This window comes from Hirundo rustica, chromosome 26 (genome assembly GCF_015227805.2).
Source record: "Hirundo rustica isolate bHirRus1 chromosome 26, bHirRus1.pri.v3, whole genome shotgun sequence".
Lineage (NCBI taxonomy): Eukaryota > Metazoa > Chordata > Aves > Passeriformes > Hirundinidae > Hirundo > Hirundo rustica.
This window is the reverse complement of record NC_053475.1, coordinates 151,006-168,612: the sequence shown is the minus strand read 5'-3', so window position 1 is coordinate 168,612 and position 17,607 is coordinate 151,006. Positions and strand designations below refer to the sequence as shown.

Genomic DNA, 17,607 nt, shown 5'->3' with positions numbered 1-17,607 from the left:
GGATTTACTGGGAATGTTGGAGATTCCAGGTGAGGATTTACTGGGAATGTTGGAGATTCCAGGTGAGGATTTGTTGGGAGTGTTGGAGATTCCAGGTGAGGATTTACTGGGAATGTTGGAGATTCCAGGTGAGGATTTGTTGGGAGTGTTGGAGATTCCAGGTGAGGATTTACTGGGAATGGGGCGGGGATTCCAGGTGGGGATTTGTTGGGAATGTTGGAGATTCCAGGGTGAGGATTTGTTGGGAATGTTGGAGATTCCAGGAATGTCCCCAAAGAGGAGCAGGGCGGTTTCCAGCGCTTCCCGAGCTGAACTTTCAGCTCCTCTCCTCTGAACTGCGGCCACACCTCAGGAATAAATCCAGGTGGGTTTACGTTGATTTGTGACAATTTTTTTTGGGACCGGGGGAAAATAAAATTTTTAAAAAGCGGGGAAAAATACAGGAAAAAAAAAATTTAAAAAGAAAAGCGGGGGAAAAATCATTTTGAGATGTTAAATAAAGGGAAAAGGAGAAGGGGAAAGTGAGAAATGATTCCACCTCCCCCCAAAAACCGGGATAGCAGCAGCTCCAGGGCACGGGGGGCTCCCAGGAGCTGCTCCAAACGGAAAAGCCGGAGGTGAAGGAGCTGAACCCGGGGTATTTTTAGCTGCTGAAGGATTAATTTGTGTCACTGGGCAAACCCAGCGTCACAGGAAAGTGGATCAGGGTCCGCTTGGGAAAGGAATTCGTGCTCCTGGGCGGAGAAAAGGCGCCCGGGGGGGGGAATTTGGGGTTAGAGGCAGCAGCTGGAGACAATTCCCGGTGGATTCTGGAGCTTCTGCTGCTCCGGGGAGAGGTGAACGATCCGTGCAGGAGTTTTGAACGGACGAGGGAAGAAGAGGGTGAGAGGAAATGCGGCGTTAAATCGAGACTTTTCCTCTCTGGCTTTGAACAAACACAAACAAAGGGAGGGGAATTGTGAGGAGCTTCCATCCCTGGGAGCGCCCGGGGAAGGGGGGAGAGGGATCCAGGGGAGGCTCCGAGCAATTCCAGAGCCTGAGGGGCTCCAGAGAGCTGCAGGGGATTTGGGATGAGGGACGGGATTCCAGGAGACAGGGAACGGGAAAAGGGGAACCTGGGTGGGATTTGGGGCAGGAACTCCTGGCTGTGGGAGCAGAAATGGAAGAGGTTGGAATTCCCAGAGAAGCCCCAGGATCCCTGGAATGTCCCAGGAAAGGTGGGAAAAGGGAAACTCCAGGGAAACCCTGGAGCTGATTCCAGAGAGCTGCAGAGGATTTGGGATAAAGAATGGGATTCCAGGACATAGGGAATGGATTAAACTGGGAAAAAAGGAACTTGGGTGGGATTTGGGGCAGGAATTCCCGGCTGTGAGGGCAGAGATGGAACGGGCTGGAATTCCCAGAGAAGCCCCAGGATCCCTGGAAGTGTCTGAGGAAAGGTGGGAAAAGGGAAACTCCAGGGAAACCTTGGAGCTGATTCCAGAGAGCTGCAGAGGATTTGGGATAAAGAATGGGATTCCAGGACCCAGGGATTTAAAGTGGAAAAGGGGACCCTGGGTGGGATTTGGGGCTGGAATTCCCAGAGCAGCTGTGGCTGCCCCAGGGCCAGGCTGGAGCACCCTGGGGTGTCCCCAGGTGTCCCCAGGTGTCCCCAGGTGTCCCCAGGGGGTCTCAGGTCCGTCCCTCCCCACCCCGACCCCACCACACCCAAGGAACGCTCCCAAACTCCCGGAACATCGGAACATCCATCATTTTATTGCCCACAGAGAACTGCAAACGCTCCCCAGCCCTGCTGCGCCCAGCCAAGGCTCCCACCCAACAAAGGTCACAGAAAAAGAACCAAAAACACCCAAAATCGGATTGAAAAAGAAGCAAAAAAACCCACCCAAAACTGGATTGAAAAAGAACCAAAAAAACCACCCAAAATTGGATTGAAAAAGAACCAAAAAAACCCCAAAATTGGATTTATTTCACAAGGGCCCCGCTGTTGTTCTGAGCGTATTCTCAATTTTCAGGTGTTTTATCGCTCAGGTCTGATTGGAGATATGCAGGATTCAAAAGGGGATTAAAAAGATTTTTTAGTTTTATTTTTTAATTAGAAAATGTACCTATTGTAGGGTAGGAAAGAAGCCGAAAGATGCCAAAAAGAACCCAAAAAAGAATCTTTAAAAAAAAAAAAAAAAAATTTGGATTTTTGAGGCCAGGCTTTGTTTGGGCGCCACGAAATTGAAAGCAGAGCAGGGTGTGAAGAGGAGGGAAAAAAAATAAAAATATTGTACATTGATTTTTGGGAAATAATTAAATCTTCACACTGGGGATGCTGCAGTGTCTTCTAAAAAAATTATATAAAAAAACAAACCAACAAAAAATACCAAAAAATACCAACAAAAATTCCCAAAATAAATAGGAAAAAATTATCTCACACCAAAGAAATCAAAACAAACCCAAAATAATTTGGATTTAAAGGCAAGAGGAAAGCACGGAGGGATGGGAAAGTGAAAAGTTCTGCTGTTTTAAGGGAGGGAATTGAAAAGAAAATGAAAAATTTATTCCTGGGGATGAAAAAGGGAGCTCTGGCACACGGAGGTGCTGGGGGGGGGTGGATTGGATGCACCAAAAACCCCAGGATTTTTGTGGATTAAAAAAGGGGGAAAAAAAAGGGAAAATGCAGATTTTTGGTGCGGGAAAAAAAATAAGGGGGAAAAAAATAAAGGGGGAAAAAAATAATAAAGGGAAAAAAATCCCAGAAAATAAAACAGAAAAAAAGGAAAAAAAATAAAGAAAAAAAGGGAAAATTCTCCGGGATTCTGGGGCATTGGAAGGAGAATCAGGAGCACAGAAAGGAGGGAGCTCCCTTCCCTCAGGAAATCTGGTGCAGGAAAAGGAAAAAATGCAGGAGCTTGGGAGATTTACCCCCAAAATGGATCCTTGAAAGGCGAATTTTGGCAAAAACGGGAACTGGAGAAGATTTTTGCTTGGAGAAGGGATCAGAGCCAGGCTGAGCACGGGCGTTAATTCCATTTTTTGGGGAGGAATCCCATCCCCAAAAGAGATCTCTTGGCCCCCGAAAAATCCTGCTCTGCGCCCACAGGGATTCCAAACCCCAGCGGAAAATGGTAATCAAAATAAAAAAAGTTAAAAATAAAAATGCGTATCTCTTACAAATGGCCAAAAAGGTCACAAGCAAAACCAAACGTGAAGCATCACAGAACCCAGGAACTGTCCAGCTCGACATTTATTGCAGGGGTTTGAACGTTCCTCTACCAAAGGTTTACTCGCACTAAAATCGGGGGGGGAAAAAGAAAAAATTCATTTTTCTTCTCTTGGGATGGAAAAGCTGCTGCTCCTGCAGGGGAAGGAGGAAATCCCAGCTGGATTCGAGGCCAAAATCCCACCAAAAACCAGAGAGACACCACGGGAGGGAGGGAGGGAGGGGATGGCAGCGGAGCTGGGTCTTCATGGAAGAGAGCCTGGAGAGCAACGGGGAAAAAGGGAGGGGAAAAAGGGAAAAAAGGAGGGAAAACAAGAAAAAGAGGGAAGGAAAAAAAAGGAGGGAAAAAGAAAAGAGGGGAAAAAAAAAAGAGGGAAGGGGAAAAAGAAGGAGGGAAATAAAAGAAGAAGGGAAATAAAAGGAGGGAAAAGAAGGAGGGAAATAAAAGAGGGAAAAAAAGAAGGAGGGGGAAAAAGGAAAATGAGAAGGAAAAAGTAAAGAGTGGAGAAGAGGAAAACAAAAGAGCAGAAAGAGAGGAGAAATTAAACTAAAAACTCTGAATTAAACTAAAAGCTCTGAATTAATTCCATTTTCCTGGAGCTTCTCCCCGAGCTCGGGGAGCAGCAAACGGGGTCACTCAGCACCTCTCAAACCCAGAAGAACTCGGGAAAAATGAAGATTTTGGGCTCACTCAGCACCTGCAGGTGCTCAAAAATCAGAAAAACTTAAAACAAATGAAGATTTTGGGGTCACTCAGCGCCTGCAGATTCCCAAAGCCCAGAAAACCTTCCCCAAATCCCGCAGGAAAATGCAGATTTTTTTGAGGTGAAATGGGATTTCCCAGCCTGGTTTGGGCTCTTACCTATTTATTTGCCCTTTTCTGTCGGTACATTTGGATCATTCTCTGCCGGAAAATATCGAAAGCATCTTCTTGGTTCTCCTCCCCTGCCACTCCCAAGCCCTCCCCGGCAGAGGTTGCGCCCCTGGGGAGGAAAAACGTCACCATTAGAACCAAAAATCGGATTTTTTTCAATCATTTTTTCGCATCGTGGGGCGCAATTATTTGAAACGATCCCCCCTCAAAGCCCGGTAAAAGGTGAATTGCCGGCTGGAAAATGAGATTTTGGGGGGAAAAAATCAGGCGGGAAGGGAAATTCTGGAAGAGATTTTAGGTTTAGGTTTGGTTTTTTTGGGTCAAAAAGGAAAAAATCTTGATTTTGGTCTTTCAGGAATGAAAGTGCCGAGGGTTTGAGGAGGGAGCAGGGAACGCCACACAGTTGTGGATAAAAGGGAATTTGGGGAATTCCCTCTATTAAAACCTCTCTTTTCCCCATATTAAATCCTCTATTTCCTCCCATCAAAACCTTTTATTTTCCCTTGTGATAACCTCTCTTTTCCCCCATTAAAACTCCTTATTTCCCCCTACTCAAACCTCTATTTTCCTATATGAAAACCTCTCAATTTCCCATATTAAAACCTTTTATTTTGCCCGACTAAAAAGTCTCTTTCCCCATATTAAAAACTCTAAATTTCCCCCATTAAGAACTCTAAATTTCCCCCATTTCCCCCCATTAAATCCCCTATTTTTCCCCCATTAAATCCCCCATATTTTCCACATTAAAAACCCCCTATTTCCCCCATTAAATCCCCCATTTTCCACCTATATTTCCCCATTAAATCCCCTATATTTCCCCATTATTTCCCCTATATTTCCCCATTATTTCCCCCATTATTTCCCCATTTTCCCCCTATTTTTCCCCATGAAATCCCCATTATTTCCCCATGAAATCTGCCCTATTTCCCCTATGAAATCCCCATTATTTCCCCATGAAATCCCCCCTATTTCCCCCATGAAATCCCCCCTATTTCCCCATGAAATCCCCCATATTTCCCCCATGAAATCCCCATTATTTCCCCATGAAATCCCCATTATTTCCCCCATTAAATCCCCATTATTTCCCCATTATTCCCCCATGAAATCCCCCATATTTCCCTCATTATTCCCCCATTATTTCCCCATGAAATCCCCCCTATTTCCCCCATGAAATCCCCATTATTCCCCTGTGAAATCCCCCACATTTCCCCCATTATTTCCCCATTATTTCCCCATTATTTCCCCATGAAATCCCCCTTATTTCCCCATTAATTCCCCCTTATTTCCCCCATGAAATCCCCCTTATTTCCCCCATGAAATCCCCATATTTCCCCCCTATTTCCCCCACTCTTTCCCCATGAAATCCCCCCGTTTTTCCCCCATTTCCCTTACAGGCGCACGGGCTCGCGGATGCCCCTGCCCCTGGTGCCCAGGCCGTGCCCCTCCTGCCAGCCCATCCTCTGCAGCATCTGGAACCCCACGTTCCTGGGGCTCAGCCTCTTCTGCGGGAACTCCAGGTCCTTGGCTTTCTGCGCAAAAGAGCAAGGCAAAAACCCGGATTTATGACACCGGGAAAGGCAAAAACCCGGATTTATGACACCGGGAAGGGCAAAAACCCGGATTTATGACACCGGGAAGGGCAAAAACCCGGATTTATGACACCGGGAAGGGCAAAAACCCGGATTTATGACACTGGGAAGGGCAAAAAACCCGGATTTATGACAGCAGGAAGGGCAAAAACCCGGATTTATGACACCGGGAAGGGCAAAAACCCGGATTTATGACACCGGGAAGGGCAAAAACCCGGATTTATGACACCGGGAAGGTCAAAAACACGGATTTATGACACTGGGAAGGGCAAAAACCCGGATTTATGACACCGGGAAGGGCAAAAACCCGGATTTATGACACCGGGAAGGGCAAAAACCCGGATTTATGACACTGGGAAGGGCAAAAACTCGGATTTATGACACCGGGAAGGTCAAAAACACGGATTTATGACAGCAGGAAGGGCAAAAACCCGGATTTATGACACCGGGAAGGGCAAAAACCCGGATTTATGACACCGGGAAGGGCAAAAACCCGGATTTATGACACCGGGAAGGGCAAAAACCCGGATTTATGACACCGGGAAGGGCAAAAACACGGATTTATGACACCGGGAAGGGCAAAAACACGGATTTATGACACTGGGAAGGGCAAAAACCCGGATTTATGACACCGGGAAGGGCAAAAACACGGATTTATGACACCGGGAAGGGCAAAAACCGGGATTTATGACACCGGGAAGGGCAAAAACACGGATTTATGACACCGGGAAGGGCAAAAACCCGGATTTATGACAGCAGGAAGGGCAAAAACCCGGATTTATGACACCGGGAAGGGCAAAAACACGGATTTATGACACCGGGAAGGGCAAAAACCGGGATTTATGACACCGGGAAGGGCAAAAACACGGATTTATGACACCGGGAAGGGCAAAAACCCGGATTTATGACACCGGGAAGGGCAAAACCCCGGATTTATGACACCGGGAAGGGCAAAAACCCAGATTTATGACACCGGGAAGGGCAAAAACACGGATTTATGACACCGGGAAGGGCAAAAACATGGATTTATGACAGCAGGAAGGGCAAAAACCCGGATTTATGACAGCGGGAAGGGCAAAAACCCGGATTTATGACACCGGGAAGGGCAAAAACCCGGATTTATGGCGTCGGGAAAACCGTGGAAATTCGCATCCCCGCGGGAGGAAATTGAAATTTTTTTTGAGGGATTTCCTTTTTTTGAAATGAATTTTTAAAGGGTTTTCCTTCTTTTAAAGGAATTATTTTTATTATTATTTTTAAATCTGTCGTTTCAATTTTTTTTTTAAAGGAATTTCCTTTTTTTTTTTTCCCAGGGTTTTTTTAAGAAGGAATTTCCTTCTTTTCAAGGAATTTTGAAGGTTTTCTTTTAAAGGAATTCCCCTCTTTTTCAAGGAATTTTTCAAGGATTTTTTTAAAAAGGAGTTCCCCTTCCTTCGAAGGAGTTATTGTAAAGGGTTTTCCTTCTTTTCAATGAGTTTTTAAAGGAATTTGCTTTTTTAAAAAGAATTTTTAAAGGGTTTTTTAAAAGGAATTTCCTTCTTTTGATGGAAGTCTGGGTGTTTTGGGGGTTTTTTTAATCCTTAAAAAAATCCTTTAAAAAAGTTTAATTTTGACACTGGTGACGAAAACCTAAAATAAAAGAAAATTTCCCAAGAGGGGCCACAGCTTCAGCCCAGATTTTTTCTGGAAAAGTTGGAATTTTTTTCCCCAACTTTTTCTTCCCCCCAAAAATTCCTCGTTTTCAGTTTGATTTTGTGGCAGAAACTTGAATTTTTTTACCTTTTTCTTCTTTGTGACAGGGCAGCCCCGGGGTCTGTCATAAGCAATCCTGACAGGTTCATGCACTGCAAGGCGAACAAACACAAAATTCAGCTGGAAATTCAAATTATTTTGGTAAAAAAACCTCCAAACCGAGGCTAAAAAACTCCCAAAAAATGCATTTCAAGCCTAACTCAATGCCTGGACCTAAAACAGGAGGAATAAGAAAAATGAGACCAAAAGGAAAGATCAGGATTAATTTTAAAAATTAAAGATACACCCAATTTAATATCAATATACACTCAGAGAACACTGGGAGATGTTTGAGATGAACTTTGCTGTTGGCCCAAAACACAAATTATCCGTTCAGCTTCCCCTTTGCTACTTTAAACAATAAAAGTCAATTTTGGGGTCATTTTTGTAGGAAAAGAATGAAAATTTTTAAGGCAACAACCAGCAGGGAAACACAAAAAAATCAAGATTTTCACCCAGATTCTCTTTTATTTCAGTATAAAAGTGAAATATTTTGTTGCTCACCCACCTTTGGTCTCCTCTATGAGGCAGATCCTTCACCTCTTTAATAAAGATTTAAAGTCAATTTTGTCTCCATTTTTGTAGGGAAAAATTCAAATTTTAGCAACCTCCAGCAAGAAAACACCTAAAAAAATCAGGATTTTTGCCCAAATTCTTTGTTATTTTAATATAAAAGTGAAATATTTTGATGCTCACCCACCTTTGGGCTCTTCTATTCAGCTTCTCCTTCACCACTTGAATGAAGATTTAAAGTCAATTTTGTCTCCATTTTTGTATGAAAAAATGCAAATTTTTAGCGACCTCCAGCAAGAAAACACCTAAAAAAATGGGGATTTTTGCCCAAACCCTCTGTTATTTTAATATAAAACTGAACTGGTTTGTTTCCCACTGACCTTTGGGCTCCTCTATGAGGGCAGATCCTTCCCCACTTGAATGAAGATTTAAAGTCAATTTTGTCCCCATTTTTGTATGGAAAAATGCAAATTTTTAGCAACCTCCAGCAAGAAAACACCTAAAAAATCGTGATTTTCGCCCAAATTCTCTTTTTTCTCTATCTATAACAGAACTGTGCTGTTTCCCACTGACCTTTGCTTTTGGAAGCCGGGATCATCCCAACTTTCAGGGACTTGCTGCTGAATTTTGAATTTGAGAAATGCAATGTTTTTAAGCGACAGAACACCTAAAAATCAGGATTTTTGCCCAAATTCTCTCTTTTTTTCTCTCTAAAACAGAACTGTGCTGTTTCCCACTGACCTTTGCTTTTGGAAGCCGGGATCATCCCAACTTTCAGGGGCTTGCTGCTGAATTTTGTATTCGAGAAATACAATGTTTTTAAGCGACAGAACACCTAAAAATCGGGATTTTTGCCCAAATTCTCTCTTTTTTTCTCTCTAAAACAGAACTGTGTTGTTTCCCACTGACCTTTGCTTTTGGAAGCCGGGATCATCCCAGCTTTCAGGGACTTGCTGCTGAATTTTGTATTCGAGAAATGCAATGTTTTTAAGTGACAGAACACCTAAAAATCGGGATTTTTGCCCAAATTCTCTTTTTTTCTCTCTAAAACAGAACTGTGCTGTTTCCCACTGACCTTTGGGCTCCTCTATCAGGCAGATCCTTTTGGAAGCCGGGATCATCCCCACTTTCAGGGACTTGCTGCTGACTCTTTTGCGGGGGAAGCGCGCGCCGGGGGCCGGGCTGGGTGCCTGTGTCGACAGATTTGGGACAGCGCCATCAGAGGGGCTGGAGAGCTGCATTTCGCCTCCTGAAATCTCCTCTCCTGCTCTGGAAACCAAATCTTCCTCTAGGTTTGTCACCCTTCTACCTGCTGGCACGTCCTCCTCCTCCTCCTCCTCCTCCTCCTCCTCCTCCTCCTCCTCCTCGTCCTCCGGAGGTTGGGAGGTTTCAAACTCAGCTTCCTCCTCCTCCTCCTCCTCTTCCTCTTCGTCTTCTTCTTCCTCCTCCTCGGACTCCAGGGCTGTCCCTGCAGCTTTGGTGGCTCCTGCAGCCTCGGGGCTGAAGGTGATGGAGGGACACAGCTCCTGCACTTTCATCCGGTAGAATTTGAAAGCGGAGCTGGTTTGGTCCTGGAGGAACCTGGGCCAGGAGAAATCATTAAAAAAAAATATATATATATATAGATAGAGAGAGAGAGAGAAATAAAAATGCAGGGGAAATAAAGGCAAAAGGTGAGGGAATTAAGGAGAGAAATCCAGGGGAATACAGGCCAAAATCCAGGGAAGATAAAGTCCAAAATCCAGAGAAAATAAGGTCAAAAATCCAGAGAAAATAAGGTCAAAAATCCAGGGAAATATGGTCCAAAATCCAGGGAAGATAAGGTGAAATTTCCAGGGAAGATAAGGTCCAAAATCCAGGGAAATTAAAGTTTAAAATCCATGGAAATATAGTCAAAAATCCTAGGAAATACGGTCAAGAATCCAAGGGAAATAAGGTCCAAAATCCAGGGAAATTAAAGTTTGAAATCCAGGGAAATACGGCCAAAAATCCAAGGGAAATAAGATCCAAAATCCAGGAAAATTAATGTCAAAAATCCAAGGAAAATTAAGGTCAATGATCCAGGGAATGTAAGGCCAAAATCCACAGAAACAAGGACAAAAATCCAAGGAAAATAAGGTCAAAAAAGAGATTTTCTTCATCTGGGATGATGTAGGGTATTAGGAATAAGTCCCTGGTTGATTTTGGCGCGGTCACTGCAGGTGCTTTTGGGGACAAATGAGGGATTCCTCCCCTACAAACAGCGAGTTTTGCCCCCTCAGCTGATGCTCAGCAGCGCTTCCCAAATTCCTCTGGGAAGAACTGGGAAGAAGGAACTCCTTGGAATCATCTGGAAAACTCCCTATTTCAGGATTCAGGTTGGTTATTGGGATCAAAAAAAAAGAAACCAATTCATCCGTGCCTAAGCGGAGTTTCTTTTTCCAGAGACGTTTCAGGTATCGTTAATCACCATTAATTCATTAATCACCATTAAGGGAGGTGCTGAAGGCACCAGGGAGAGTTGCCCCCCAAAATCCTCAGTCCCTAAATGAACTGAACCCAGAGATTTCAGCAAAACTGGGAGGAAAAAGGGAGGATTTGGGACTCACCAGAGGTCGGGGTTATCTGCACTGTTGTCAATGCTGAATTGTTCAATTTCTGGTCCTACCTGAGCCACAAACTTGGCGAGTTTCTCTGCAGTTTCCATGGTTTTGGCATCCACTGCAAGGAACAAAAGGTTCAGAACAGAGCCTGGGAAGGTCAGTGCAGCTGAGAACTTACCCACTTCAAAACAGAGAATAAAAGAAATTATACTTGGGCTTCCCAGCAGGAATCCTTTGGGTGGATAATTGGATTGTAGGAGAAGTTGGGGGTTGTTTGTTTGTTTGTTTGTTTGGGCTTTTTTTTCTGTTTTTTTTGTTTTTTATTTTTTTTCTGAGTTTTTTTCCCTGCACCTGGACCTGGTTAAAGTGGTGATGGTGACATCAGCACATTTGCATATATGCAGATGTTTGTTCTGTAATTAAGCCAGTTCCAGGCTGGTCCTGGCCTCCCTGCCTTGAGGTGCAAACCTCGGCTTTAAGGCCCAAACACGTGCCAGAGGGAGAAGGAAGGCCGTGAAACCCGTTAAATCTGAATTTCCTCGTTCAGTTTGAGATTTAACATCTTGGAATCGAAACCCTGCGTTTGTGGGTTTGGGCTTTTGTCCCCGATATCACCGAAAACCCCAAGCCTAAGCCCAAAGCCTCACTCACCATCAGGAAACTGAGAGCCCAAAGCCTCACTCACCATCAGGAAACTGAGAGCCCAAAGCCTCACTCACCATCAGGAAACTGAGAGCCCAAAGCCCCACTCACCATCAGGAAACTGAGAGCCCAAAGGCGGGGGAAGCTCTGGGGACGCCGATAAATCCTCGGGATCTGTTTTTCCCTCTGCTGGCGCAGGGATCTCGGAGCTGGTGGCACCTGGGCAGCCCAGGGTGACATCCAGGGCCGGGCTCTGCCGGCACGGGCTGGAATCTGCCTGGGAAATCTTTGCCTGGGCTGAGCCTGGAAGATTTTTGTCTCGGTGCTTCAGCACTGTCCCCGCTGACAGCACGGTCTGCGTGCCCGTGGTTGCTCTCCTCACCCTCCTGGCCCTGCTGGAGCGGAGCAGAGGGAGGATTCCAGGTTTTTTTTTCCTCTTGAAGAGCTTCCTTTTGATGCTGGCCACTCTCCTGGCGTAGAGCATGGCCCTGAGGGACTCTGGAGCTGCTCCTTCCCCGGCCACGCTCCTCCTCTGCACCTCTGACAGCCTCAGCTTGTAGTATTTGTACTCCAGGCTCTCCTCGTCGGACAGGAACCTGGGAAAAGCACAGAAAGGAAAGTTCAGCTGGAAACCTTCATTGGTTAAAGCAAAAAATCCCTTCAGCCATCCAGCTTTTTTTGTAGGTTTTTTTGTTGGTTGGTTTTGGGGGGTTTTTGGGGCCTTTTTTGGTTTTTTTTGTTGTTTAGCATGGTGCTGAGAATATTGAATTCCCGGGACTAACAAGCAGCAAGGGAAGCGTGCCAAGGAAATAAATACCGGAGGGGTTTGACAGGAATCGTTTGGGTAATTAACCAGCTCTCACACCAGAGGTGCTCTCACACACCTGGGGCCGTCCCAGCTCCCCCTCTTCCCAAGGTTCCTCCTGGAATTCCAAACCCTGTTACCTCCCTGTCACCTGAGCTTGCTCCTGAAATGCAAATCTGCTTTGAATGCCTCGAGTTTGGGCTCCACAAAAAACATTTATTGGCACATCAAAAGCAACACCGCCGCCACCAGGATCGTTTTCTAGGGACAGCAGGGATAACGAGCTCCAGGAAAACAACCAAGAAAGCAACAACCAAAAAAAAAAAAAGCTGATCAAAAATACAACAGGCTTTGATCTCTCCCAGTGAGTGAAAGGCTGAAGTTTTAATTAAACCTACTCCAAATATCCCCCCACACCCACCAATATTCGGGACAGCTCTTCTGGGCGCTCCTGTCCTTGGCAGACAAAGTTCCCGACACGATGCTGGTCACCAGCTGCTCAATTGTGTCCACAACTTTCCTGTCAGCTCGTTGGGGGGCTGTGGGGAGAAAGAATTTAAAAAAAAAAAAAATAAAATAAAAACCACAAACCCACTCCATGTTTTATCCTCATCAGCAGAGCAGCGAGATGTTGGGAGATTTTTTTAAAAATGTTTGGGGTTTTTTTGGTGTTTTCACACGGTTGATCTCTGCAATTTTTCCAGGGTGCTCGGGGTGGGGAGGGATGTTTGGAGATCCCAAATCCAAGCTGGAGCAGGTGGCAGCAGGAATGTGTGGAGGGGTTGGGATGGCCCCAAAGGAGGCTCTGGGTTCCCTCCCAGAGCTTGGCTGCTTCCAGGGAAAAAAAAACCTTCCCAAAACAGAGGTGGAACTCGTTGTGGTTTAACTTCCCTTGTCCTGGTGCTGGGAGGAGCCTGGCACCACCCTCTGGACACTTTTTTGGGGATATTTGTGTGGATTTTGGGATCCCCTCTCAGCTTTTCCTTCTCCAAGCTCAGCCCCACCAAGCTCCAGACCCCAGATAATTCCTGGAGCCTCTCCTGGTGCTGCTGGAGCTGTGGAGAGCAGAGCTGGACACTCCAGAGGGAGTGGAGAGGGGCGGGATCCCCTCCCTGACCTGCTGGAAATCCACCCCAAATGAGATGGAAAATGCAAAATTTTAACCGAGATTCTGCGCCTGTTTATTATTAAAAAACGCCCTGGTCTAAAATAAACCACATCCATGTCCACCCTGGAAAAAGGTGATTTCTTATTGCAGCAAAAGGGTTTTGTGGAAAATCAGTTTATTTGCAGGCTGCTCCCAAGGGCTGAGTGACAAATTTTCAAACATTCGTTGTCAGTGCTGCTAAACCTCCCTGAGAAAGGATCTGAGGCTCAAGCAGGAAATAAAACCAGGAAGAATTAGGGAAAAACCAGGATGAGCAGGAATGTTTTAGGCAGGGGAATCAGTGGCCCAGCTCAGTGATGGGACAGCGACAGCTCCTAAGGGATGCACCTGGATCTGTTAAAGGTGAGGGTGACACCTCTGGATTTGCATATATGCAAATGTTTGCTCTGTAATTAAGCCAGTTCCAGGTTGGTCCTGGCCTCCCTGCCCTGAGGTGCTGAAACTGGGGTGAAAATCTTGGATTTAAGGTCTGAACGTGTGCCAGAGAGAGAAGGAAGGAACTGATTTCACCACAAGAACTCCAAGAGACTCCCTGAGTGGGATTCACTGGGAATTCCCTCCCTGTTCCAGCCCTGGCTGGGATTCACTGGGAATTCCCTCCCTGTCCCAGTCCTGGCTGGGATTCACTGGGAATTCCCTCCCTGTCCCAGTCCTGGCTGGGATTCACTGGGAATTCCCTCCCTGTCCCAGCCCTGGCTGGGATTCACTGGGAATTCCCTCCCTGTCCCAGCCCTAGCTGGGATTCACTGGGAATTCCCTCCCTGTTCCAATCCTGGCTGGGATTCACTGGGAATTCCCTTCCTATCCCAGCCCTGGCTGGGATTCACCTGGAATTCCCTCCCTGCTCCAGCCCTGGCTGGGATTCACTGGGAATTCCCTCCCTGTCCCAGTCCTGGCTGGGATTCACTGGGAATTCCCTCCCTGTCCCAGCCCTGGCTGGGATTCACTGGGAATTCCCTCCCTGTTCCAATCCTGGCTGGGATTCACTGGGAATTCCCTCCCTGTCCCAGTCCTGGCTGGGATTCACTGGGAATTCCCTCCCTGTCCCAGTCCTGGCTGGGATTCACTGGGAATTCCCTCCCTGTCCCAGCCCTGGCTGGGATTCACTGGGAATTCCCTCCCTGTCCCAGCCCTGGCTGGGATTCACTGGGAATTCCCTCCCTGTCCCAGCCCTGGCTGGATTCACTAGGAATTCCCTCCCTGCTCCAGCCCTGGCTGGATTCACTGGGAATCCCCAGAGTCAGGAATGCCTGCCCGAGGGAAGCCACAGAACCCGAGCACAGCCTGCCAAGCCTCTCCCAGCCCCGTTACCTTTGCTGCCGGGGGCTGTCCGGAGCTGCTCCGTGGCTTCCGCCTCTGCCTTCTTCATCTGGATGGGGTACCCGCTCTTCTCCAGCCACGCCTTCAGGTTCTCGATGTACTCCCTCCCAAAGAGCATGGAGTCGTCGAAATTGGGGAACGAGGTCGGCGCTGGAGCCATCTCCTGCAGCCCCACGGCCTCCAGGATCTTCTCCTGCCTGAAAACAGAGGCCAGGGCGAAGGTCTGGCCCAGCAGAGCCAGGGATTTCCGGCAGAGGGACACGGTGGTCTCGAAGGCGTCGGCCATTTCCCGGGGGTTGCCGAAGCCGTTGGTTTTAACGCTCAGCTCGTAGGCGTTGCAGGCCATCAGCAGCGGCGTCACCCCCTTGAGGAGCCGGTCCTGCAGCCTCATGATGTACTTGTCGAAAGGCTTGATGATCTCGAAGAAGCAGTTCTTGGTCTTCACCGCCCCTTTGTCCAGCAGCATGTTCAAAAACTCGTTGTCCACCTTGGGCGTCTTGAGGGCGGCGTGCTGCAGGCTCTTGATGGTGAAGAAGCAGTAATCCCTGTGCTCCGGCCTCAGGGAGCACTTGAAGGACGCCAGCATCTTGGCACAGGTCTCGGTCTCCAGCTCGAAGAGGGCCCCGAAGAGCCGCGAGAACTCGGCGTCGTTCTTGATGGCGTGGAACCCGGCCCACTTGATGATCTCCACGCCGAAGGTGGAGAAGATGTCGGACTTGTCCACCAGGTCGAAGCTGAGGTTCCTGAAGGCGTGGGCGGGCTTCGGCAGCCTGAGCACGGCTCTCTGCGCCGCCGGGGCGTGCGGGGGCAGCGCGGGACGCTGCTGCTGCTGCCTCTGGCCGGGGCGCTCGGCCACTTCCAGAGCCTGATCCGGGCCTTTGGGATCCGGGCCCGGCTGCGGCTTCTTCACGTTCCACTTCTTGAGGGGGCTCCTGAGGTCTCCTTTGAACGCTTTGGGCTTCGCCACCCCCCTGGTGAGGCGCTTGCCCCTCAGGACTCTCCCCCTGCCCACGCCTCCCCTGCGCAGCGGCGCCCCGAACTCCGCCTCGTACTCCTGGTTTTCCACGCCTCCGTACTCCTCCTCCATCAGCCCGGGAGACCTGAAATCCCCCAAAACATCCGAGGGGCCGAACTCGGGCTCGCCGGCTTCCCAGGAATCCGAGGGGCCGTAATCCTGCCCGTACTCCCGGCCGTACTCCCGGCCGGGGGGAGCGGAGTGGTGCCCGTATTCCCTGCCGGCGGCAGCCCCGCGCCCGAATTCCCGGCTCTGGGGAGCGGGGCGCCCGTAATCCCGGCCGAAGTCCCGCTCCCGGCGGGAGAACTGTTCGTGGAAATAGTTCTCCTTGCGGAGCAGGGGGCTGCCGGGTCCGTAGGAAGGGCCGGGGTAGTTTTCCCCCGGGTAATCTTCCCTGGGGTCCTGGCTCCAGTCCTCGTGCTGGGAGTTGGCGTGAGGGAACCTCCCGTCGTCGTGGAAGCTCTCGTTGTAGCGGGGCCGGGGCAGAGGCCTGGAGTGAGCTGGGGAAAGAAAACATTCCGGGGCTTAAAAGAGTCAAAACGTCGACGTTTTTTGATGGAAACCCCCGCAGCTGACTTCAGGATATTCCCATCCCCATATTCCAACCCCTACAGACACTGAGGAGCTCAAGTTCTCCCCGAAATCAGGTTTTTCTTTGCTCCTCGCTCTCCCGAGTCTGGATCTTCTACAGAAGCTCAAGTTCTCCCCTAAATCAGGTTTTTCTTTGCTCCTCGCTCTCCCGAGTCTGGATCTTCTACAGAAGCTCAAGTTCTACCCTAAATCAGATTTTTCTTTGCTCCTTGCTCTCTCAAGTCTGGATCTTCTACTGGAGTCCCGGAGGCATCAAGACCATCAAACCCCTGAGCTTTCAGCTTTCCCAGAATTAAAATTGTCAAAGAGCTCCAAGACCATCAACCCCAAGCTTTGGGAGGTCCCCACCTTGACACCCAGAGCAGGATTCCCAGGAGGAATTCCACAGCTGGACAGAAGCTCGTGTCTTCTCCAAACTCAACCACAATTATCTCATTATTGCAGGAAATTCTGGTATTTCTCATTATCCAAGATCCCTGCTCCCCAATCCCAGAAGTTCAATTCAGAAAGTAAAGAATATTTGAAAAAAAAAAGGAATTATAAATTATTTCTTCAGGGCCCACACGACTCTAAAAATAACAGATTTCATTTTAAAGCTCTCCTGTGAATGTCTGTCCCCATGAAAGCATTCCAAGCCTCTTGTTGGACATTTTCTATCTCAAATTTAGGAGGTAAAATAATTTGGGGACCACATTTTGTGTTACGTTCACGAGGTTAATGCCCTGCTTTGAGCTTTCCTCCCCCAAAATAACACCAACCACAAAGACCCAAAGGCTTCCAGTGCACTCCAATATTTATTTAACTTATCAGCCATCACCAGAATTCCATCCTGCAGCAACGTCCCTGGAGACCTGGCTGAAATCGGACCCACTCTCCGATGCTGAACAGAATTCCTTTGTCTGAATTCCCATTTTTTTTCTCCCCCCCCCCCCCCCCCCCCTCCCCCCCATTACGGTGCCAGTCCTTTACCCAGCTGTTCGCCTCTTCCACAAAAAAAAACCCAAAAAACCCCCAAACGGATGTGGAAAAACACCAGCACAAGGCAAATAAATGGCAGGCGATGCCGGGCTGCTCCCGTCACCGCGTCCCTCCCTACCTTTGAAATGATGGATGGAGTCCCCCACGGCATCGCCGCGCTCCATGCGGTACCGTTTAACTTTGTCCTGCACCACGGCCTCGAACGTGTCGCGGGTGATCCTCCGAGAGGCCATCTTCCCGGCACGGCACGGCACGGCACGGCACGGCACGGCCTGACGCGGGCCCGGGGTCCCGCCGCGGCCTGAGGGGAGGCGCAGCCCTGAGGGGAGCCTCGCGCTTCCCCGCCGCCCCCCGCGCAGCGCCGGGAGGAGGAACCGGAGCGGAACCGGAGCCGGAGCCCGGCCCGCCCTCACCCGGCCCCGCCGCCTCCCGCCACACCGCGGCCTCCCGCCGGCCACGCCCCCTTCGCGCCGGTAACCACGCCCTTCGCGCCGGTAACCACGCCCCTCCCGCCGGTAACCACGCCCC

At 48.6% G+C, this 17,607-nt stretch overlaps 1 protein-coding gene across 1 annotated transcript; it reads right to left on the bottom strand.

Moving 5' to 3' along the window:
• Positions 1-1,778: 1,778 nt before the first annotated feature.
• Positions 1,779-17,366, bottom strand: SUGP2 (SURP and G-patch domain containing 2). The gene is made up of 10 exons (XM_040086462.2): positions 17,198-17,366; positions 14,487-16,010; positions 12,429-12,546; positions 11,314-11,798; positions 10,567-10,678; positions 9,054-9,559; positions 7,454-7,518; positions 5,478-5,614; positions 4,074-4,194; positions 1,779-3,470 (listed from the first exon to the last, which is right to left on the bottom strand). The coding sequence occupies exons 1-9, from the start codon at positions 17,310-17,312 to the stop codon at positions 4,074-4,076; spliced, it is 3,183 nt and encodes a 1,060-aa protein (XP_039942396.1). The 5' UTR covers positions 17,313-17,366; the 3' UTR covers positions 1,779-3,470.
• Positions 17,367-17,607: the final 241 nt, after the last annotated feature.

Bases quoted from the DNA above. Each gene is read 5' to 3' on its own strand.
- SUGP2 (XM_040086462.2), bottom strand. From the start codon at position 17,312: ATGGCCTCTCGGAGGATCACCCGCGACACGTTCGAGGCCGTGGTGCAG. The intron at 16,011-17,197 runs GTAGGGAGGGAC...TTCTTTCCCCAG, and splicing joins CTCCATCCATCATTTCAAAG to CTCACTCCAGGCCTCTGCCC. The intron at 7,519-9,053 runs GTCAGTGGGAAA...TTCGCCTTGCAG, and splicing joins CCTGATAGAGGAGCCCAAAG to TGCATGAACCTGTCAGGATT.